Source organism: Ambystoma mexicanum, chromosome 12, assembly GCF_040938575.1.
Source record: "Ambystoma mexicanum isolate Mex_15411 chromosome 12, UKY_AmexF1_1, whole genome shotgun sequence".
Lineage (NCBI taxonomy): Eukaryota > Metazoa > Chordata > Amphibia > Caudata > Ambystomatidae > Ambystoma > Ambystoma mexicanum.
In genome coordinates this window covers 603,542,762-603,567,751 of record NC_090936.1, presented here as the reverse complement: position 1 = coordinate 603,567,751, position 24,990 = coordinate 603,542,762, and the positions used below count along the sequence as shown (strand labels likewise).

Genomic DNA, 24,990 nt, shown 5'->3' with positions numbered 1-24,990 from the left:
CTGAACGGAGCAAAGGTGTTTTCCAAACTGGACCTTCAAAAAGGGTACCATCAACTAGTTCTGCACCCGGACAGCAGAAACATCACGACATTTGTCACACATGTTGGTCTTTTCAGATACAAGACGCTCAGCTTTGGGGTGTCTTCGGCCGCAGAAACATTCCAGGCTGAAGTTCACAACATCATAAAACACATTCCGAACTGTCTAAATTATTCAGACGACATCCTGGTTTTTGGAACAGAAGCAAACAAACACAATGGGACCCTGATGTTGGTGTGCAAGGCATTACATGACGCAAATCTAATGCTTAACAGAGACAAGTGTGAGTTTCGGAAGAACACACTGAAATTCTTTGACATATCTTCTCTGAAGCAGGAATGACACCGGACCCAGACAAAGTGGCAGCACTGAACGACACGGCGGCCCCAGCCAATGTGTCAGAACTACGATCATTCCTAGGCCTTGCCAGCTACTGTAACCGTTACATCCGAGATTTTGCGTCAGTCAGCGAACCGCTCAGACGGCTGACACACTAAGACACCAAATTCGAGTGGACACAAGAGTGTCAAAAGTCCTTCGAACTGATAAGGGAAAGAGTGGCTAAAGCAGAAAATGTGTCATACTACGACCCAAACAGACAGACCGAACTCGCAGTCGACGCCAGCCCTGTTGGCCTGGGTGCTATTTTGGCACAAAAGGACCCGACAGATACCTCACGGACCCACATAGTGGCCTATGCCAGCCGTAGCCTCTCCTCCACAGAAACCGCATACTCACAGGCGGAAAAGGAAGGACTTGCCGTTGTATGGGCGTGCAAACATTTCCACCTATTTTTGTATGGCAAACCATTTCAAGTTGTCACCGACCATCAGGCCTTACTGTTCCTATATGGCAACCTGCAAGCCAAAATGCCCCCGAGAATTGCCCGATGGGGCCTGAGACTTCAAGACTATGCGTTCAAAATCATCCACAGACCAGAGAAAGGTGAAAACCCGGCTGATTTTCTTTCCAGAAGGCCGAGGGAGGGAAACACACCAGAACCATCAGTGGCCGACAGATACTTACGATATCTTGTTCACCAGGCTACCCCAGAGGGAATCAATATGGAGACACTAGCCAGAGAAATGGAAAATGACCCAGCCTGCCGCAACATTTGTGAAGGTCTGGAGTCAGGACAGTGGCGAAGGGCAAAGGAAAAAGGGGAGAGCTGCTGGTGGCAAAGTGCAGGAGGACGTGGAACGGCTATTACTTGCAGTATCAGAAGATCACATGATCCTAAAGGACTGCAAACTATTTATTCCCGAGGCAATGAGGGCAAAGGTCGTCGAACTTGCACACGAGACACACCGAGGCATGGTGTCCACTAAACGCATGCTCCGACAGAAGGTGTGGTTACCCCACATGGATGCGCTAGTAGAGGCCGCACTGAAAACATGTCCCACATGCTGCCTCATCACGCCAAACCGACACCCGGAACCACTAGTCATGTCGGAACTCCCACAGAAAGTATGGGAGGCCGTTGCAGCAGACTTCTTCGGGCCCATTGAAGGAGGGAAATACATTCTAGCAGTGATGGATAAGTACTCACGATATCCCGACGTGCGGCTCATATCATCCACCGCAGCGTATCATGTCATCCCAGTTCTGGACCACATGTTCTCGGCCTATGGGGTACCAAAGGTACTCAAGACAGACAATGGGGCCCCCTTTTGTGGACATCATTCACTCAATTTGCAGAATATATGGAATACATAGGAAAGTAACTCCACTATGGCTCCAGGCCAATGGGATGATAGAGAGATTCATGGCCAACCTGACGAGAGCCATCCAAATCGCACGGCTCACTGGCCAGCCCTATGAGCAGGTGTTGAATCAGCTGATGAGAGACTATAGGGGAACCCCTCACAGAACCATGGGCCGGACACCCGCTGAACTGATGTTTGGACGCAATACCCAGACACATATCCCACAAGCAGAAGGCATAACACCGTCGCCCGCTCTAGATCAAGAGGTGCGAGAAAAGGATGAAGCAGCTAAAGCTCGAATGAAAGAGTATACTGACGCTCGCAGGCGAGCTCAGCCCTCCACAATAGGAGTAGGAGATGTAGTAGCAGTCCGACAACCAGTGACGCACAAGCACACGGCCCCTTTTCGCGAAGAACCTCTGTTGGTCACCCAGAGAATGGGGTCTATGATCACGGCCCAAGGATCAGAGGGGTCCGTCACGAGGAACTCATCCCACTTCAAAGAACTTCCACCCAGCGGAGCCAGGAGACTAAGCGGCAGGGCACAGGTGTTTCTGGACTACGAGTCGGACGACTCGTATCAAGCGGATCAGTGGGAATCGGAGGATGCCGAGCCGGAAAGGGAGAGCGCCAGTGTGGAGAGCCGACCCTCGCCCGGATCAAGCCAGGCACGTCCACAGAGGGCTCGGAACAGACCTCGCTGATGGATTGAGGAAATGGACAAGAAGCCCACCGGACCCTCGCCAGTTGCGAAGAGTCTGGTAACTGTTTAAAAAGGGGGGAGATGTCACGTTGACGTTCCCGTAGCAACGCAGGGGCGGGTGGGAGTCAGGGGAAAGGGAAGTGATGTAACGGGGGGCGGGCTCGGGGAGTTCGGGGAAGACGGTGAATAAAAATGACGTATGTTACAAGCGCTCCTAGCCCTGCGTATCATTACCGCGCTGCGAGCCCGCGATGCCGTGTTAGGGCACCACATAATCTTCATGGTAATTAACTTGCTCTTCTCCCTTTCAAAAACTCCACCCTTATCCCTACTCTCACCACCTACTTTCTCCCTATTTGCTAATGCGTACACTTTTGCTACCTCCCTTCGCTATCTTGCCACTTCCCATTTACCACCCTCCTCTTGGATTCATTAATGCTTCCAAGAAGGAAGGAAGTCTCTCACACTTGCTTCCTCCCACCCCTTTGTGGGTGTGCCCTGCGCCTCTACACTAACCCTGCTCTTCTCATACCTTCCCATTCCCTCTCCTTTCTCACCCTGCTTGTTCTTTCTCCTCCACAGACTGCAGTGCCCAAGATGAGCGTTTCTCTTTGATATTCACCGTTGCTTCATTCTTGAACAACTTCATGACCCTGCCCAACGGCTTCATCTTTGACCGCTTTGGAACGCTGGTCACCAGGCTCCTTGGCATGTGAGTAAAACCTGTTGCTCTCTCTCTCATTCTATTGTGTTCCCCGTTTCTTCTTCACCTATCTTTTTCACCTTTCTTTCTCTCTTCTCTGTCCCCTTTCTCTTTCCATACCTCTCTCCTTGCAGTCTCCCCTTTTCCTCACGCCCCCTTCTACTCTTTCGTTACTGTCATCCTCTTTATCTAAAATCTTTTCTATTCTTCCTCTTTTTTGCTTCTATCTTGAAGTGACTAAATGTCTCAATTTTTTCTTCCAGTCAATAAACACCCTAATTTATCACAAAGAATCTCAGAAAGACTATCCGCTTTCTACTGTTGCATCGCTCAACTGAGGTTGATGCACAGGAGCGAAAAGCAGCCTGTTGGTATCTGACAGTATACATAAAGTAGGTTCTACATCTGGAGAACCAAGACATAATACATAGGGTGCGGCAAAAGTAACTTCTGCATAAGATGCAGTCTATAGCATTTTGTCCACTATTTATTTTTCTAATATACATATATGTGCTAAGTGTCTTCTAGATGTGTACTGATGCTCCTTTTTATACATTCCCAAACACAGAGGGAATGTCATAGTATGTTTGGGTGGCACGAGTTGCCCTAGGAAGTTATGTTGTTGTCAAGCTAACCAGGCCTTTTTAGCTTCCAGCGAATGCAAGTGCTTCACACTTTTTGTAAAAATCACCACTGCACGTGATCATGAAGCATAAGCAGAGGCTGGTTAACTTGCTGAAATTATTTATTATTATTTAAATGAATAAGTGAATATGGGATAAGCGTTTAGATACTGGGATAAGTGGGGACATGAACGCTACTGTAACTCCTTCGCTGTCCCTTCACCAACCGCCAGCCAAGTTCCTCATGTTCCACCCTGGAATCTCCTCCGGTATTCTTTCTACATCATAATGACACGAAATACCATGATACTACACATGCTCATTCCTTTACAAACATTTCCAACTTTTATGACTCGGCATAGGTACTCAAATGTCTGGGTCTTCGGTAGCTCCTTCCAATCCTCAGTGGCATATCTGTATTACCTGCCAAGGAAAATGCTCTCCCACAGGAAGACGTACCACACACACCATTTCTCCTAGCTTCACCTCCATTCCACCTCCTGGTTTCAACCACATTCTCTCTCTCTCTCTCTCCCTCTCTCTCTCCCTCTCTCTCTCCCTCTCTCTCTCCCTCTCCCGCTCCCCTTCTGCCACACACTACCATCCCTTGTTCCCACAGCATGTCTGAACACCTCTGCAACCTCAATAAGTTTTGACCACTGACACCCATCTTCCCTCAACACAACTGGTAACTTGATCCTGACCCAGCAACAAACACATAGCAACCTCACTCTCCTGAAACGCCTATCTCTTTAGACTTAAATTGTGAACCATTATCAGTCAACAAATCCTCTGAATAACCCTCACGTTCACACAACTCTTCCAAGAACCCTGTTACGCTTCTGGTTGTCACATGAGGAATTATTGTCAGTTCCACCCATCTGGTCAACATATCAATAACCACAATACAATACATCTGACATCCCCCACTACACACCGGCTCTAGAACATCAATGGCCAGTTTCTTCCACGGTTTCTCCGGTATATCTGTCAGCACCATTGGATACTTTGCACCCACACTAACTTTATCTCTATTTATGCAAAGGATACATTTCCTGATGCTCCGTTCAATCTGCAAGTCACACGCTGGCCACCAATACGTACTTCTTATTCTGCGCTTAGTTTTTTCAATTCCTTGGTGCCCAAGACGTGTCACCTTCTCTCTGATTCCCTCAAGTGGCACCAACTTGTCTCCTCTCATAAGGTAGCCACCTTGAACACGTAGCTCATCTTTCACATTCCAGAAGTGTTGTCTTTTGCATCTCATCTCTATACAACCTTCCTTTGTCCAGCCCTTTAATAACAAACTAAATATTTGTATCCTTTGACAATTCTTCATCCCACGCTTGCTTTGATATTGCTGCATCTGATATCTCGTAGATCATTTCCTGATCATTGTCTTCACCTTCCATGTTCATATTGGTAGTCATCCTTGGTAAGCAATCTGCTGCATAGTTTCTCACACCCGGGAGGTATGTCACCATAAAATCAAATTCCTGTAATCTGGACACCCATATCCTGCCTGATACTTTGTCTAGACCGTTTGTTGCAAAAACCTCCACTAGAGGTTTGTGATCCGTATGCATTTCAAATTTGGTTCCCCAGACAAAGTTCCTGAACTTGTCTGCGGCCCACCTGTTGGCCAGTGCTTCCTTCTCTATAGTGGCTTATGCCTTTTCTGCTCCTTTAAGCAATCGGGATGCAAATGCTACGATGTACTCCATTCCTTCATAGAATTGTGACAAAATCGCTCCTAGTCCCACATTACTGGCATCCGTAGTAATCACTGTGCGTATTCCTCTTACATAATTCTGTAAAGCTGGTGCCATAGCCAGAGCTTCTTTTATGTACTTGAATTCCTTTTCACATCCTTCATCCTACATGAACCTCTTGTTAAATTTCAACATGTTTATCAGAAAGACTGTGTGATCAGCAAATCCCTGATTGAACTTCACATGATATTCAGCCATACTGAAAAAGGTTCTGAGTTACTCCTTGCTATTCGGTTTCACCATGTGTTTTATCGCATCTTCGAGATCCTTATTTGGTGTAATCCCTTCTCTGGAGATTAAATGTCGTAAATACTCAATTTCTTTCCTGTTCATTTTTGACTTTTCTTTACTGAGGACCATCCCCACATCATGCAACTTCTTGAAAACACGTTATAGACTTCTGTTGTGTTCTTCTTCATTCTCAGCATACACCAGAATATCATCTTGAAAAAAAAGAACTCCCATCTCTCCGTCCAGAATGCGATACACAATTTTCTGAAACACTGAAGCTGCTGATCAGTCCAAACTGCATCCGGCGATATTGATATAGCCCTTCTGGAGCTGTTAACTGCCTTGACTCTTGTGTAGTCTCACTTGATGAGTCCGCTGTAAGATAAAGCGCTTACAACACTTTCGCTAACCCGATTGTCAAAATCAATTATTGTATATTTGGTAACGGGTGTCTCTCAGGAAATATGCATTTATTCAGTTTTCTTAAATTGATGCATAATCTGACTTTCCCAGAGCTCTTCCTAACCACAACCAAGGGGGACACCCACTCGGATGCATCAGTACTTTCAATGTTCCCTTGTTCTTCCGACTTCCTGAGTTCCATTTTTACTTCTTCCCTTAGTGCTAAAGGAACATTGCACAATTTCTACACTAGGATATGATATGCTATGGCATTTATAACACACCTATGCACATGTGTAACTACTGGTTTGGCACCTTGTTTAAGTGATATATGATGCGTAAGACCTCACGCAACCTGTGGCATCATCCTTGAATATTTCAGCTTGTATTTTCTCTCCGTTCATCTCTGGACCTTCTACTAAAACTCTGCAGCATTCAGATCCAGAAGGGCCTTTAATAATCTCTGATGGGTCCAACTGAGAAGAGAGGATGCCCCTCTCTTTGAGACATAAAGGCGACCTTCGGCCTGTCTATTCTTGAATTGAAGTTGCCATGAACCAACCAATTTACTCAATCTTTGCACCACCATATGCTCTTGGTTTGATATCAACTTCATGTAAACATTTGGTCCAGATCATATCCATACCATCTCTGGGATAAGTGTGTTTCTAGCTCCTGAATCAACCCTCATAACTATCGGGTATCCATTAACCATGAACATGCTCTTCGGACTATCCAGATCCTCATCTTCACCTAGTACTACCGAGACACATTCTACGCCTTCATCACTGTCTCCATTCCCAATCCAATTTGTGCCAGCATTCCTACTACTGCAGCACCTAGCCAAGTGTCCTCTTCCATTGCCGTTCCTGCAGATGATTCTAAGAGGAGGGCAATCTGGACTATTCACCCAATGAGAAGGACTGTCACACCTGTAGCATGTTCTCGAGATGGTCAGTCCTCTTCCTCTCTGTCCACCTCGACCCTGGGGTCAATGTACATTCCTTCTCAGGCATCCCTTCTCTCACCATTGAATCTGCCTTTGTAGTTTGCTCTTGTATCTCTATAATTGCTGCTTCCCCTTCTCCTATTGTGAATACTCACACTGGCAATCATTTCATCAGTGGCTGGTTGAATGGCCTTTATTACTGTTGCTTTGACTGCCATCTCCTTTACTCCACCCTCCAACATGTTTACACATTTTTCTGTGTGTTCAACCTCCTTAGCCATCTTCAGTACTGTGTCTAGGGGCAAACCATCTTCAGTCCATAGTTGTTCTCTCACTTTGCTGTTGTTGCATTCCAACATAAATTGATCTGTCTTTCCTCTAGTTGTTGGTTAAATGTGCAAGTTCTGTTGAGCTTCCTCAGAACAGTGATGTATTTTTCAACACTTTCTCCTTCTTCCTGTACTCTTTTCCTGAACTTGTATCTTTCTAAAATGGTACTTATTTTTTTTATAATGTTTGTTCATTTTCTGTGTTGATTTCTCAAATTCATTCATATTCCCACACTTGTCTGCAACAAGATCAGGTAGATCTTCAAATTTCTCCTGGCCAGCCAGTCCTAAACAGTGCAAAAATAAGCATTTTTTTCTCTCTACGCTATATTTCGTACCACATACTACATTGACGTAGTGTTCAAATGTCTTAAGCCCTCTTTTCCATGGCAGTGTAGGCTCGCCAACTTCAGGCAAAAACATTTGAGGCACCGGAACACTGTGTATTGACATGTCTACTGCACCGCTTTGGGTAGCCGTTCTGATATGGATGCTAGTAGCTGTGGCCTTGCCCGGTTTCTCCTTTTAGGATAATTTGGCTTGGGTTGGTATTTTGAATAAACTGTATTTCTTACCCTCTTTTTTTGAAATTGTATATTGCAGCTAATGAAGAAATTATTTTGTTTTAGTTGCTGGCAATGCAGAGCAATAAATATATATTTTATTTTAATCAATACTGGGACGAGGAGGAGGCTTTCTTGATGAGGATGGTGCCTGACCTCTCAAAATGACCACCTGCAATGTGCAAGCATCACGTTGTAAGGTCCTTTCCTCTAACGTCCTACTGGAAGTGGCTTGGCCTTTGTATTGCTCGCTCATTACTCAATATGTGCATGTGCAGAGCCGTTTTATGAGGGATTACTGCCCCTCTTCTTAGATTTTCATTTAATGTCAGGATGGGAGCGGCCTCCGTGCTTTCACCTGGAGTACCGTCACAGTTGCAGTTCCCAGCTGGTCACCTCATATACTGGTCGCTGCAATGGTGGTAAGTTTTCCTCTTCGCCACTGAAGCATATGTGGAGGCTGGTTAACTTGCCAACATGATTTATTCATATTTAAATGACTAAGTGAATATGGGATAAGCTTTGGGATACTGGGTAAGTAGGGAAGAGAAGAAAGTGTCCACGGGCTGTGGATCACTCACGTCCCCTGCACACTCAGGAGATGGTACAGTGACAAACAATAGATAAATGAAATTCAATTAGAAGTTAGAAAATAGGAACTTTGTCCTTTCTGGTTAAGTAACAATTTATGAAGAAGATATTCAGGAACATAGTTTTTCAATAGACCAAATACAGTAATTATGGATGGACCCAATTAGTTATAAGGTTGATTCTTGTCAAGACCTATTCTAGGTTAACTTAATTTGACATGAGTTCAAGATTGGAACATTAATTTTAATTTTATTAAACGGAGTGGAACAAAAGAAACATTCCAACTGATAATACAGAGTTACAATATTACTTCCATATTGATACCATGTATTCAAAGGTGATTGTTATTAAAAACTCAACACGTTTCGGAAATACAATTTCCTTCATCAGGAGTGGTTATTTGTAGATATATTCAACACATTCTATATATTCATATCTACTGGGTAAGTGGGGACATGAACGCTGCTATCTCGCCTTCGTTGTCCCTTCTCCAACCGCCACCCTCGTTCCTCGTGTTCCACCCTGGAATCTTCTCCGGCATTCTTTCTACATCGTAATGACATGAGGCACCACAATACTACAGATCTTGAAATAAAGTAACCTTACTTCAAGCAGTACTGTTTCAATACTCCAAAGTTAGGAACTGGTTTGGAGTATGCTAGAATTCTGTTGCTGTAAACTGGAATACTAAACATACTGGGTATGTACATTGGAATATACTGAGACAGGAATGTACTGGGTTGGAAATGTACTGGTCTAGTGCAAAATGTGAATACTCTGGTACTGTAAAACCAGTGGTGTCGCTAGGGAGGGGCCTGGGAGGGCCAGGGCCCCCCCTGTGGAACCATGTGCCCCCCCCTTGTACCCTCCCTGCCTAAGACGAGCAGTGACCATGTTCTCCCCTTACATTTGTCTGTGCCCCCCCCCTACTTTTGTCTTTGGCCCCCTCTGTGCCCCTCCTAAATTTGATTCCTGGCGACGCCACTGTGTAAAACTAAGTATAGTGGAACTTTGCAAAATGTGTGTATGCTAGTATTGACAAGCTGGTTGCATAATTGGTTCTCTTTCGACCTACTCTCCTTCCTTCTTACCCTGATTGGAAATTGCCTGTACCACAAGCAAGCCAGCAAAGCAGCTCTCAAATGATTGCTGTCTCAAAGCGGTTTGGATTGAAGGGCACCATGTCTGTTTCTACACAGGCGCTGCCCCTACAAATAGAAAATCATAGAACACAATAGCTTATTCCTGTTTTTTCCGCTTACAGGCAGGTTGGCAATGCGTTTCTCTGCTGTTGCATCCCCTTTTCTGTTGAGAAGATGTTTGATCACCTCCATTTTTAACACTCAAAAGGTAGCCCTTTTTCATTTCTCCTTCTCGAATTGGATATTGGAATACAGTATTGGAGTATCCGCTGCAACTCTTCTCTGCATACTGAATACAGATAGCTTCATGAGATGCACTGGCTGTACCAGACATTTCACCACCGCTGACCCAAACTGAGCCCACGTGACGTGCCAAAGCGAGATCCATCCAGTTAGCAACTGTACCTTTTGTGGTTGTTTGGAACTAGGGTCTGTAAATAGTGTCTTCAGTTAATGTCCAAAAAGTGACAGTTACAGGCAAAGTGACGGGCAACTGTCTGCTTCATGCAGGGTTGCATGCTGTCCAACATAGGTAAGGTGAGTTTGGAACCTCCCACATGATGAGTACTTAAACTGGCAGTGTGTTCTGGTAAGGATGGGACGCTCGCCAACACTGGAAATGGATGTTAAACCACCTGTTAAATAGAAAGTCATCCTGGACACTCACTCAAGCTAGTACCTTTTGCAAGGAAACTCCAGGTTTTAGTACCAGAGACCCTGTTACAAACAACCTGGTTGATCCTGGTAGTCCTGAAAGTACAGTACAGGCATCACCACTCGGCTCCATGCTGCTCATGCACGGGTGTCCTGGCACTGATCAGAGACCTTTGCAACCAAATATTCTGGAGGCGAGTTAACCTTCTCGCCCCTCGAGTTCCCCCGAACCAAACTATCGGTGCTGGTGGGGCACAAGACGTCCTCAATCAGTAAAATGGGTGAATTTACTGAGTCAGTTCATAATGAGCTCAAGAAGGGCAGGAGAAAGGTTGAGGGAGGCCCCAAGAGTGGGAAAACTTTGCATCCGGTACCAAGCACATCAAGTAAGATGGCTCCAAGGACTGATTCAGATGAACCCTCCTCTATACAGAGGGACAATGCCATCTTATCTGGCCCGAAGAACCAGATTTCAACTGCTTGCAAAAAAGTGTTGTTCAAGTGGTCACGTTTTAGTAAACCAATGAGAGTCATTGCCCCACGCTGCCGTGGCAGTTTTCTCTTTCTCATTGAAGATCAGCAGCATTGGCGGAGTGATCATTAGAGCATCATCTTTGGAGGAGTGATCATTAGAGCATCATCTTTGGAGGAGTGATCATTAGAGCATCATCTTTGGTGGAGTGATAATTAGAGCATCATCTTTGGAGGAGTGATCATTAGAGCATCATCTTTGGTGGAGTGATAATTAGAGCATCATCTTTGGAGGACTTATCCTTCTTTAGCCCAATTCCTCCTTTTCATCTACCACCGCCACCACATCAGCAAGCTTTGTTTTTTACAGATATTTCGGTACTGAAGCCTTTTGTCTTAAATGTGTCCTGCAAATACATAAAACCCTGAGTCCTTTGTTACGATCTCCTCAGATGGTGGATACTGCGTTCTCACCTTTGGAAAATATGGAAGAACCTCCAGTGCCACTGTCTCCACTCACCAGGCAGGAAAGTGTGTAGAAGGCGACACATTAATAGCTACAAACAATGCTTTCAAAATCATTCTGGATTCCTTTATGGCCAAAACTATGCCACTCTGGCTCCACGGCTAATTCCAGCAGCAGTGATTCTGGAATCCCCTCCTCTACCACCACTTGATTAACCAGATGCGCCACCTGATTTGATTCCAAATAGGAAGTGAATGGTGCGTACAGAGACAGTGCTGAATTCTTATCAAGAGTCTTCCTCCAGACATCCCTAAAGGCAGGTCAGTATGATCCCGGGTAACGTCATGATGGCTGTGATCATTCTCATGCCTGAAAAACCTAGTTTATGGGATATTTCTGCAGATTGGTTAAAACCACCTTTCGGCATGGACCGAATTTAATTAAACAATCTTTCTTTATTTGGCAAAGCCTCGCTCACAGCGCGCATTTCTAAATGTTTACACTTTACATACAAGGTTCCTAAGGATGTACCCTTTGTAGTATCGGTACACCTATTACCCTAATCTGCCGTGGTTGCATCTGCTCTTGGTACAGGACAGGATATGGCTCCCGAAATGTCAACAGAGCTTAGTAAAGAGTTGAAGTCTTGGGTGACCTAGGGAAAAAAAGCATTTGAAAAAATGGCCATCTGCCCTTACCTCAGCTGAATGCTGCTAGAGTTCTATGCCTGTGCTGTCATCTCTAGCGCTGTAAAATCTCGATACGTTTGCAGATTCTCTGCCCTCAGACAAGGTAGAGGGAGTCGCCTTCTGTCTTCGAGAAGGAAAAGCCAAGCACCTGCCTTTCCAACCTTCGTTTCAATGACAAAACCGTTCTTGCTGCTCCCACCAGGCAACGTTTGTCAGAAATGAATTATTGGGGCGGTATCTCCAAAACACATTTTTTCAATTTCTCCCCCCCCCCCCCAACTAAAACCCTGCACTAGCCTTCCAGTGCTTTTAGAGCCTGGTAGATGGTAAAGTTCAAATCCAGCAGCAGCATCTCAAAGAAACACAAGGGGCCTCATTACAAGTCAGGCGGAATGGGTTAACGGGCTCTGCTAATGGTGGCTGGCCCGTTAACACCATTCCGCCTGTTTACGAGGTCCCCTTGCGGGACCCAGTAAGGACGCCTGGTAAAACCAGGCGTCGTTACCGGGTCCCGCGAGGGGAAGAGGGAGCTAACAACGGCCCGGTCGTAATCGGCCCGTTGTTAGCTCCCTCTCCCATTCCCATTGAGTCCTATGGGGGCTCAAATGGGAATGGGGAAGGTCCGGGCCCAGGTTCCCTGAGGGAGGAATTACCGGGCCCTCCAAACTCGAATGGCCCGGTAATTCCCCATTCAGGGAACCCGGTTTAGCGGCAGCCATGGAGCTAACAGCTCCGTGGCTACCGCCAAACTCGTAATGAGGCCCAAGTTGTTTTCTGAGTGATGGCCCGCATCACTGGCTGCACAAGAGACTTCAGTTCATCCTTGATTCGTTTATTTCTTTTTCCCGATTCTGCCTACTTGACCCTTCTTTTTTCCCCCCCCCTCTTCTGGCACCTGCAAACATCTTCCCTCGTGCCTCCTTTTCTTGCTGGATACCCCACACAACAATATCTCAAATATATTGTACTGAAGTATGCATAATATATACGAACCGAGATGTAATATACCCCCAGAACCGTTATTGGTGTAAAGTGGCCATTAGACTTGGCCCCAAGCCAGGCCCAGGGGCCTTTTTGGGTGGCCTGCCAGGGCTTTGGGCCATGGATCCGACGCTATGGGCTTAAAGCACCCACTGTGCGTGGCTCAGACCACAAGATACATTACAAGTAAGACCTGTGTTGTGCAAATGAAGCAGTAAAAGCAGTGGGGTGGCCTCAAATAAACACCAAATGACGAACCAAGCAGGTCATTCTTAAGAGGCAAGTAAAAAGTTTCAGTACTTTGAATTTTAAAGAGTTTTGAATAGTTCAAAAAGGACAAAAACAATGAACAACGTGCAGTTTATATGGCGAGCCACAGAGGGGGCAATGAACAGGGTGAAGCCAACCAAGTCCTCCACGAAAGGATCTCCTGATAAAGATTTGAAGTGAAGAAGTCAAAGAAGGAAGATTGCACTTATGGACCAGAGATCCAGAGGCAAGCAATGTCGCAAGCTGGTGCCAAGGAAACCGGTCTGGAAGTGTAGCTCTCAGTATAAAATAATCCAACTAACGATGGATTTGGAGTCGGGTGTGACAAGGTTTTGTGCAGTGCGTCACAAAAGTCCAGAAGACCAAGCTGGAGAAGGGAGTCCCAGCGGCAGCGCCAGAAATGGTTGTGATGACTTATCTGATCTTAATGGTGAATAGGCAGAAACCCTGGTGACATCGGAACGGGACCAGCAGTGCAGATGATATTGGTGATTCCCAAGATGTCCATTTCAAGACGGTGAACATAGCAGGAGCCGCGAAGAGTTTGCAGAATGCAGACCATTGCTTGGAGCCAACCGATACTGCGTCTGGATTCCATGCGGCATGACCGACAGAGGAGGATACACTGAAAAAAGAACAAGCGAGTCCGGCTTGAAGTGTCCAAAGGTAGATTGCGCTCTTTCCGAAAGTGGGAGAGCACCATTGGGTCTCTAGTAGCAAAACAGTGCTCCCACTTCTAGGATAGTGATACACATGGCAGGAGCTTGAGGGGAGAGGGAACCAGCTGCAGAGATGTAGGATCTGGCTATCCTCCCTAGCTCAAGGGAAAGGATTGCTGCATTTGCTCATGCAATAGTAGAACTTCAATTTTCAGGAGTCTATAAATACAGATTCCAACAGGATCCTCAGTGCAATCTTCTCCTTTCAGGTACGCAGGAACAGATTCAGGCTGTCGATTAATGGTGCAGGTGCTTTACAGACCACACACACACACACACAACGGGCTAGGGGTGACTGCAGCCCAGCAATTCTATCCCACACCTGCCAGCCTCCCAGTGAATACCGTCCTCTCAGTGGTTTTCATGGGCAACAGCATTGGAACACCCAGGGATATGGATTGAGGTATCGTAGAACCTACCCCATCCAGCTGGGCTGCTTTTGTGAGCTTTGGGACAGAGCCCATGAAGGCAAACTGCCAAACATGGCTATTTCCAACTTGACAAACACACTGGAAGGGCGACAAAGCGTTTTGCCTAGGAAATAAAAAACAAAGTTAGCCATTGTACTCCTGTTCAGAGACCAAATGACTACTTATGTGGCAAGAGCATAACTGTGGTGCAGCCCAGGAAAAAGAAAAACATTGCCAATGGCCTTTAACTAAGACACACTGTCCTGGTGATAAAGTTAACTGGGGGGAACTGGGGTATATTTGGATTACCACTGGCCAGCCATTTGATTTACCAATGGGAGAAAGACATCTGGACACTAAAAAGCTAGCACAAATGTTAGGAAGCTCAATTGGGTTGCAACCTAATCTACTATAATTTACAATTCAAGAATTGATTGAGATTTCCAAACTGGGTTGTACTGGAATTGCCAGATTATACGTATACTCGAATTTGTTTTTGTTAACTGGACTATACTGGCTTCAAATTGAGTGCACTACAACAGAGAATGTACTGGGGTTGGCAAATGACCAGTACATGTAGATTTTACAAACTCATACTCGGTCAATATTGGATTTGTTTAACTGGAAATATACTAGGATCGAGCAAACTTGTAATATTTTAGAATATCCTGAGTTGTTAAACTGGGGTTATGTTGCCATTGTGAAAACTGGGAAGGTCAAAGGGACATTTTGTATTCTGTGCAAAATTTAAAAAATGTTTTGTTTGTCAAACTTCTATTATTCTAGGATTTGGCAAACTTGAAAGGATTGTATTGTGATTTGCAGCACTGAAAAATTGTGGCATTGTGAAACAGGGTTGTTAAGGCAGAATTCAATTTTTGGGGGTTCTGAAGTCTCATTTTTATGGGACCCCCCTATTCTTTTTTTTTCCTTTTTTTCCTCCCTCTTTTTATTTTTGGAGTTTCTAATTTAATTTTGCGGTCAGAGGGACTTCTGCTGAAGTCCCCCTGCCACTACATCGTTTTTACCTTAAGGTGCATGGTATTGGGTCCCCCATAAGAAAACCAGTCCCAGGGGTGCCTCTCAGGCACCCCATTTTTGCCCTAGAGTGATACTAGGTGGTAGGCAGGTGGCAGCTAATATTTAGTTCTGGCTTCAACTGTCGTGCAAGCTGATTTACCACATTAGTGGCCAAATGTATGGGAGCCGTTTGGGTAGTTTTTTTTGTATTAATCCCTCTCTCATCCATCTTGTTTTAGGCATGAGGCAGACTTTAAAATGTCAGTGTTGGCCGTGTGAGCTCTTTCTGAGCCCAAGATTGCAGCCTTCCTGGTGGTTTTAACTGGTTTAGACTAACTCATGGCCTTAGGCAGGCCACTGCATTCCTGTGGAGCTGGGCCTTGGTGTTTGCTGGTTTATTTATTTATTTGATTTGCTCTACAGCAAAACAGTATTTCAAGGCACATCAAGACAAGGTTGAGGGGAGGTGGGAGGAAGAGAACAGTATAAAATGAAAACAAAAAAAACATTCTTAAAAGGTCTTGAAACATTCTGAACGTGCACGTGCTATGAATGAGAAAAAAGGGGGGAGGGGGAGGAGGGGAAATGCAAGAAGGGGAGGAAGGGATGAAAAACAGTACAAAGCGCTCCTACAAGGTCGTGAGACCTTTCGGACCGTGCAAGTGCTGAGACATGAAGAAGGGGAGTAGGGGGGAAAGGGAAGTGCAGGAGGGGAGGAGGGGGGAAGGTACACACAAACAAAAATGTACAATAACAAGTGCAGGAACAAGTAGGTAAATTGCATTATGGAAGCCAGCCATGTCATTAAGACAAGTAGTTAGGATTGAATGCAGAACTGGAAAAGCCCCAAATCATAGCATGAGGGTCTACATCAGGCATGCAGGTAGGGTAAATAAAGCAATGATGGACAATCTCATCCTGGGAGCACGCAGCTATAACCAGTATTGGATTAAAGTCAATGCAAACATAGCAAACAGATTGGTCCAATGATTGACAGTATGAAAGAAGCAGCAAGAGCTGCGATATAACCAACCAGGTGGTTGAAGGTAGATCCAGTTCAATGCGCAGCAAGGCTGCACAAGTCCAAGCCAGTGGCTGCAAGTAATTCAATGTCCAATTACAAAGTAATGATGCAACAGGGCAAATCAGTGGATGCAGGAAGGTTCAAAAGTGCAGAGCAATGAGAAAGAGTTGAAAGGGCAGTAAAGAAGTAGGGTAGAAGGGTGGTAAAGTGCAGGGTAGAGAAGACTATCCGCAAGGAAGTAAGGGACAGAGGAGTGAGAAAAAGGGTGAGAAGAAGGCAGAGATGGAACATGGGGTGCAAAGAGCGGTAAGAAGAATGCAGGGAGGCGGGTGAATAGAATCACCAATAAAGGCACCACAGAGAGAAAACATTCCATGAACCGTTATTGAAGACTGTGCAAAGGGCGCATAGAAGAGGCGAGAAGGTGAGATAAAGAGGGAGCATTAGTGCAAGACGAAAGGTGCGAAGAAAGCAGGGACACGGGATGGACACAAGTCAAGGTGAACGCAGGATCGCAACTGGAACAAGCTGTGCCCGACATGACAGTGGTGGAGAGAGAGTGGGGAGGGACTGAGGGAAGAAACACTGAGAAGGACAACAGGCCAAAGCGGGGATAGGGAAGAGTGAGGTGGCCATCATGAGAGAGGCAAAGGAGAGCGGAAACAGCGAACAGGGGGCAGTTGGTTGAAAGGCAACAGTGAGAGTGGAAAGATGGAGGGAAGGAGTGATGGTGTAGGCTGAGAGAAACAGGGTAAAAAAGTGGAGGGAAAGGCTCTAGCATGTAAAAAGTGGTAGAACTTGCAACTTGCAGATGGGATGAGGACCTAGATGTAGGACTAGTGGAGAAGACGGGGACAAAGAAACAAGGGGTGGCGCAAGAGGACTGGCACCATGGAACCAACAAGGCCCAGACAGGCATTGGGCCTTAAAAGGGACCTTGGAAGGGGATGCCGTTCAAGGCTGCTGGCTTGCAGTCAATGGAGGAATTTCGGGTATCCTGCAATCGGCGTCCTGGAAATGCTGCCATAGATGCATCTGATGTTGAAAGTGCATTGCGGGCCACATCGCCCTGGCGGACCCGTTGGAATTAATCAGGAGCAGGTGTCTATCTCAGAGGGAGCAAGTGCTCCATAGTTACAAGTACAAATCACATATTTTCGGCATCAGCCTCCATCTGCCACGCGGTGTGCTGCAGGAGGAGGCCGATGCCTCACTCCCTGCTGATTTTCTGGCTGCCAAAACATTTGCGTTATGTCCCCTTATGTGATTGTCGAGCTGGCAGAAGCATGACCCTGTGAGTGAATAGACATAGAGCAGTAACCCTGTTCTTGAGTGGAGTGCTGCACGATTTTTGGAAGGTGAACAGGTCTGCTTACCTGCTCGAGAATTTCCTGCAGTTTCCTTTGCCATTGCTGCATTTCTAGGCTCTCGCCTGGGCATACTGGTTGGAAGCGGTGGTCTGGGCATATTTCAAACATGGGAGTTTGGCTGTTGGGTGTCCTTTCTGAGTTTATCTCACCCTACTGCTAGTCCTCGTCCACTGCTAGGAACAGACCTTCCATTCTGCGACCATTTTCTATTCCCTATTACTGCTCTTTACCTCAGGTTCCTGACCGTGTTTGCATCCTTGGTTTTGCAATCTTCTGCCACTTCGAACAGTGTTGGTTTTCCAACACCCTGCCAAGTCTAATTGTCTGGCCCATCTCTGGTCGCCCTCACTGTTGTCCTGCTGCAGAGGCCATTTTGGCTGCTGTTCTATCCAAGTCTGCCTGCTGAGCCGTCGGGGCCTGCCATGTGCAGGTTCCTCCATCGTCCTAGAGGCATCTCCATTGCTGCTTTCTCTTCTGGGTGGTGGATCCTACTCATGTGAAGGCCAACTGTTGTTCTTTTAGTTCATTGGGGCCATCAGTGGCTTGAGGTGCAAGACCCTAGGTGCCTGGGTCTTTCATTTAGCTCTTTAAAAAGAAGCCTTTACTTACTGGGTTGTTGTGTTTTCTTGGAACAATGTGTTCAGGGACCAACATTGTAAGTGCTCCTGTCTGGACCCTGGATTGGTGAGTTATTCAAGTTGCTTACTCTCTTGGGTTCCCATGGTCTGTCGGTCTTGTTCCGAAGAACCCCTTCTGCTGCATTTCCATATTAGTTAACAATGGGGGCTGGATTCTGCTCTACTTTTCTGCTCCTTGGGCTGCTGGGTCTTGAACTCACTACCAAGTCTCTTCTTCTGGATCTCCACTTGTGTCATCTGGGGTGATTGCTTTCTTCTGGGTACCTGTGGAATGTAACACGGGCTCACCTGGCTTTCCGGTTTTAATTTGAAATCCTGCAAGTGTCGCTGTAAGGTACCTACCTGGACTGTGGCATTTTTCTAAAGACCTTGGAGTTCCTCACCAAGCCCTGGAGTTTTCAATCTGGCATTACACTCTGGTCTAAGGAAATGCATCGTTTCACTGTGGTGCTATTCTTTCCCACCTTGGTATGTAAATTGCCCTCATGTATTTGATTTGAATTTTTGGCCAGCGCTGCCCCTACCCCTAGCGGATCTTGGAACGCCTCACAAAGTTCAAAGGGAAAGAGTTGAAAAAAGTAACAAAATGTTCAGAGAAGGATAGGATGATTAAGATAGACCAGGGGTGATGGGGTGTGGTGTGGCTGGATTAGGTGTGGGGCAATCAGTATAGTGGAGGCTTTTTTGGAAAGGGATGGAGGGTGCAGTGCAGATATGGACTCGTAGGGCACTTCAGATTCCTGGTGCCCCTTGGGTGAATGCTTGTTTTTGTGTGCGTGTTAGTTTGCAGAGGGAATGTGTAGCAGATTATAGTTGATCTATCTAGCCTTTGTCTGTGTGATGGGTTTCAATTTTTTGTGTGTGAAGGTAGGATGGGATTTTGAGGTGGATGGCTTTGTGAATGATGCAGAGTCCTTTGAAAGCAATTATCTGAGGTATGAGGAACCAGTGGAGCTCAGAGCTGGGGTGATGTGTGAGTGGGAAGGTGCAGTAGCAGTCTTGCAGCTGGGTTCTGTATGGTTTGCAGTGAGGCGAGGGTGCTGTTGTGGAGTTCCATTAAGAGAGCTTGAACAGAAAAAGTGCTTGGACTGTGGTGGGAAAGTGTCTTATATCGCATAGAAGGTGTAGTTGTAGGTGACCTGTTTTGGTGTTGTCAGCTATATGGCGTGTGAAGGACTGGCGGTGGTCGATCGTGAAGCTTAGGACTGTGACAGGTGTGAAGAGGACTATGTGTGGGTTATTGGAAGTTCTATGGCAAGTTCTTTGATCGAGGGGGAAGATGTGTGTCGGTCCTGTGTGCTCACCACCACCTGGGTTTCCCAGCATTCACTTGTACAGGTCTCATCACAGCCTTGGTTATCAGAATTCACAAGTATATATCTTCCCATGACCCGAGTAGCAGCAGTCACTTGAAACAGGTATCTTCCTGGACCTCTGACGACTAGCAGGCTGCAACCCCTTTCTTCAGAGCCTAGGTAGACCCCCTTTTCTCTGTTACGGGAGTTTTCATACCACCATCTTGTGTGGGCACTACAACTACTAACGATTGGGGGGTGGCTAACACCCGACAAGAAAAGTAAGCCAAACCTCTTAGTTGAACCTTGTTGCTCACTATGTTACTACACTATCTGGTAGGGTTAGTAGGCTAACACAAAGGTCCAATTCGTTTACACACATCTCCAGAAAATACACCAGACTGATCTACTGTAAAATATATATGTTGATAAAGTAACTTATACAAAACTATCAATTGAAATAAGCACTCTGGTAATAATACACTATTAACAAGATACCAATCATCTCATAAAATAGTAATGTCTATACAAAGACTCTCCTAACCCCAATAGGTAAGCAACAAACATAAAATAACAGGGGGTGGGGAGAGCCAGGCAACCATAAAACCTAGCATGCAGGGGAGCCCTCTACGGGCCTGCACAATTATATGATATGATAAGTCATTTATAACGTGCCTGTACACAGTGTCCTAAAGACACAACCCAAGTGTACTATATTTGGAACGCCACAGACCTGGTGGTCATCACCTGACATATGTGGTAAGGTCTGGGATAGAAAGGGAAATGCATCATTTGTCCAGCAGGAAAAATATTTTAAAAATCCCGAAGGTCTATAACCGCAACGCACAATCATTTGGACCACCTAGGACGTAATATTAAAAATAATGCATTTTGCACACACAATATGATATGCTATGTTAAGTCACTTATAACGTGCCTGTACACAAGTGTTTCTAGGTGCAATAATACATCAAAGCATTAGGAGGTAGGAAACTAAATAATACAGAGTTACTAAGTTTAGTGACCATCTTAAAAATGCAGTCCCATTGAAGAAATGTAGAACATGACTTTAAAAATGTATTAAAATTGTAGTTATGTTCTTAAAATAATAAGTCCTGGCTAGGAGATCTCTGGACCCCTAGGGGACACAGGATCAAGGCATAGGCAGCTAAGGTAAGTACCCCATAGTCTATTTATGAAAATCTCTAGCACACGTTCACAGTTCCATAGGATTGAATGGGAAAGAGTTAAAGGGCCAATCCACTTTAGTGGAGGTAAGGCTGTTCGACCCCACAGCTGTGGATTCTGTGATGAGCAACACGAAGGAAGTCCAGAGCAGACCAGAGGGACAACTCTGGGTGAGTATCTCACATTTATGACCACCTCAGGACCCAAAGGACTCAGGACTCGCGTCAGTACTTTAGGTGAAAACTGTTCCAGCAGCATGACATAACCTGGCTCTTTTCCACAGGTGCAGATTCAAGATTCAGTTGCCACGGACTTGCTCCCAGGACCAATGAGGATTCCAGCAATGCAGAAAAGGAACAAAGGCTCGTCCTAGGACCTTAACCCTTTTGCCAGCATCAGCTATTCCAGCCAGGAGGACCTCGGAAGGATGTAGGAAACCGCGAAGATGGTTCCCGGAAACTCGATGAACAAAAGAAGAAGGCAGCTCAGCTGCAAACATTCCTATGATGGAGACAATGGCTGGAGGCACCCGTGGGCATCTCAAGCTGAGGAAGTCTTAGCAACTCTCTGGACACCTTCAGAGACCCACAGCCAAGCCAGTGATTTTGGGGGTAGAGGGGAAATGGTGGGATGTGGTGGTACATGGCATAGAAAATAGTTCCAGAGTAAAAGGCTCAACACCGCTGATGTGGGGAGTGATCAGGGGTCTTCAGGAAGCTTGGCTGGACCTCCAGTAGCAAAAAATCCAAACCGGAATATGCCCAAGCCACTGCATCTAGCAATTATTGCCTAGTGAGGGCTTACAAAATAGCAGAAATGGCAGGATTTGCTGGGAAAATGCCTTCGCCAGATCAGCAGACCTGCCACCTCCACGTTACAGGAAAGCAAGAGTGCAAAGCAGGGGCAGGTTAAAGCCTAAATATCCTTGTAGAAAAGGGCTGACCAAATGCCAGCCAGCCAACCCGTCGATAAAGGGGTTTGGGAGCAAAGGGTCAAATGACCAACCATTCTGATTGGTCTCTAGAGCTGCCTCTAAGCCGAAGCCACGCCCACAGGAAGTAAGAGGGATTGACCTATACTGTCCTAAACAAGTTTTGAAGCCATTTTAAGCCTACCTCATGGTCATCCTGAAAACCAGAAGCCCTGAAACACAAAATAGGCAAGAGCAGGATTTAAAAAATCCATTGGAACCTCAATGGCTATCAAAATGGTATATTGGTCTATCAATGCAGTAAAATGGCTTGTACCCTTGTGTAAGCCAATACATAAGTATAGCTGCCACCAACCCACTCCCTAAAAATGGTGTTAGCGCAAAGATGGGGAGCCTGAGAGTCACACCTGTACTAGGCACCTTAGGGGCAACCCAATACTATATACCCTAACTGAGGTATAAAGGAACATAATGGTAGGGGGACTTCAGGAGCGGTCCCTCTGGCAACAAACAAATCACAAGACCAAAGAAACAGGGGGCAAAAGCAAAAAGTTGAATGCCCCAAAAAGATTCCCTAGAATCCCCAAAATAGGAATTCTGGCTTAACACTCTCTAATGGTGTTACCAATTTGTATCAAGAGCCGTCTCCCTTGATCCTGCAGCGAGACATAACTCCTTTGGTTCCTGGCCGGCTGTGGTTGCTACTCTGTGTAACGTTGGTGTGGCACATATTGGGGCTATTACCTGGCCATCCTGTTTGGGAGTTATGCAAATTCACAAAGGGTTTTTGACACTCTCATTGGCAGAAATACCACAGCTTGGTGGGAGTGGTGAGCCTGTGGGATCCCACACCTTCCACCCTATTGGTGACATGGGGTTCCTATCTCAACCCAGTGGCGTAACACAAAATTAGGGGACCCCCCTGCTGAGGGCCTTCTTTCACCCCTCGCCAAGCTTGTTGAAGAAGCATATTCTGTGCCACAGATTTTACCACTCATGCCCAATGATTACGATGATCATACTGCTGCAGCACCATGATGTTGACTGCACTAGGTGAAAGATGTAAGGTTTTGAATTAAATGTTACATCTCACACCAAAAATAGAAACAAGGGGCTGTGGCCCCTGGCACCCAAATGTTCCAGCTGCCATTGTGTGTGACCAGTAACATTATTATGCACAAGGCAATAGAAGAGGCAGATTTTGGTGCCTGGAGGACGGGCAGCTTCTAAGAGGGCACTGGCATTGTGAATGATTCAAGGTTAGTGGTGGCAGGTCAATATCCTTAGTGCAGGGGCATAAATATCTTCCCAAAATTATCATAAGTGAGCAAGCCTAGCAACACAGCCATTTGTAACAAAGGGGGAAATTGGGTGTTTCTCCCAAGAAAATTTTGAAAAATAGACTGTTGAAATGGTGCATTTTACAACATATATTTGGAGGAAAATTGGTTAAAAAGTCAGATTACTTTGGTTCCCTAGGGTAATCGATTGAAACATCTAGTAGAACCCATTTCACCAACAGTGCACAGATGCATTTGATGACCCTTTTCACGATGCCTGCATTGACAACATATACCAGCATTGCTATTGTAAGCCATTTTTATGCGGCTGCACCCACGATATATATCTCAGCATTGTCAATGTAAATCATTTCATGAAGCGGAGTCCATTATAAATGCCAGCATTCCTAATGCAAAGCACTTTAATCTTTTGGCTACTATCTAGGCCATTGTGCTCACTGTACATAACCTTTTATGAAGCGGCAAAGACAGTCTAAGCTGGTATGTTCATGCTGTAAATCACGTTGATGAAGCTGCAGCCACAATCTATTCCACAATTCTAAATATAACAATGTGGATGATGTTGCACAAACCGTATGAGCCAGCATTGTCACAATTGATAACTTGTATGATGAAGCCCCCTGCTGGCAAACACATGGATGCATTGCGCACACTCACACATTGCCCGCATGTAACCCCCCACACACATCATTCACACAATAAATCACAAGCAAGGACGTTTGCAGACTTGATCATCTCTGGTGCAGGAAGGAAAGAAGCAGAAGACTGACCTTCACTGTCTACGCCCTCTGACTCTAGAACCTCCTCCCCATCAACACCAGAAGCACCCCCTTTGCACATTCAGGACTCAGCTCAAGACCCTCCTCCTCAAGGAATGGCATCTCCCTAAGGCCTAGGTCCTCACAACCTCCACTCACCAACTGACCTGAGATTGGGCGATCTGCTCCCCCGATTCCTCCCTTGGTGCTAAATTGCCTGTTCTCAGTATACCCGCAGTTCAATAAGCGAGTAAATCTCCCTCATTCTGTAAATACATGTCCTAAGGGAAGGGTATGGGTATAAATGGCGCAATCGTTCCTGGCTGCTTTACATAGCATCAGAGAGCACTTTGGGAACATAATAATTGACATAGATTTTTAACACCTATGTCTGTGATAATGATCGGCATTCAAAATATTTTGAGCACACAATGCACAGTGGCCTTGGTTTTCACGTGTCGCAATACTCACCCTAACAGTTTAATGTGTTCAAAATATGAGTTGTGTATACCAATTTGGACATGTTTTTACTTGGGTGAGAGGCTTGGGCTGAGCAGAAAATGACTTCTCGTTTCACTTGCTGTGACTGTCAATTGGGACAAGCAGACTCCTTGAGATCTCTTTTAGGAGCCCGCTGTGGGGCCCCTGCTATGCCAGGACATCTCCCCCATCCCTCTCCACTTACTCTGTTTGTCTTGGTCAGCGGTCATCCTTCACACAGTTTAGTTGCTAGGGAGGTTTTAACAGTTGAGAAGGTGTGTTTCACAGGGCCCCCGAGGTTATCCACCCAATGTGCCCAAAACTTGGTCTGTGGTAGTGCAAGAGAGTCTGCCTTCACTCTAACTAAGGGGAGCGGGCTGATAGCAAGGTACATTTATTACCATACAAGAAATAGACCATACACACGTATACAGAAAAATATGTACACTTTTGAATATGTGTATTGCCTTGAGCCACAGTTCAATTAAGAATTAAGTACTGCATGTAAATAAAAAAGCACAGTACATGTATAAAAGGTTCTTGGGGGAGAGCACGCTCACTCACAGACTAAC

At 45.7% G+C, this 24,990-nt stretch overlaps 1 protein-coding gene across 11 annotated transcripts in view; it reads left to right on the top strand.

The window, feature by feature from the left end:
* Window positions 1–24,990, top strand: part of SLC43A3 (solute carrier family 43 member 3) — a 918,364-nt gene that overhangs the window by 584,748 nt on the left and 308,626 nt on the right. For all 11 annotated transcript variants that reach the window (XM_069629005.1, XM_069629006.1, XM_069629007.1 and 8 more), the window contains one exon: window positions 3,031–3,160. In XM_069629005.1, the coding sequence (XP_069485106.1) occupies window positions 3,031–3,160 (130 nt within the window). The remainder of the gene's footprint in view (window positions 1–3,030; window positions 3,161–24,990) is intronic.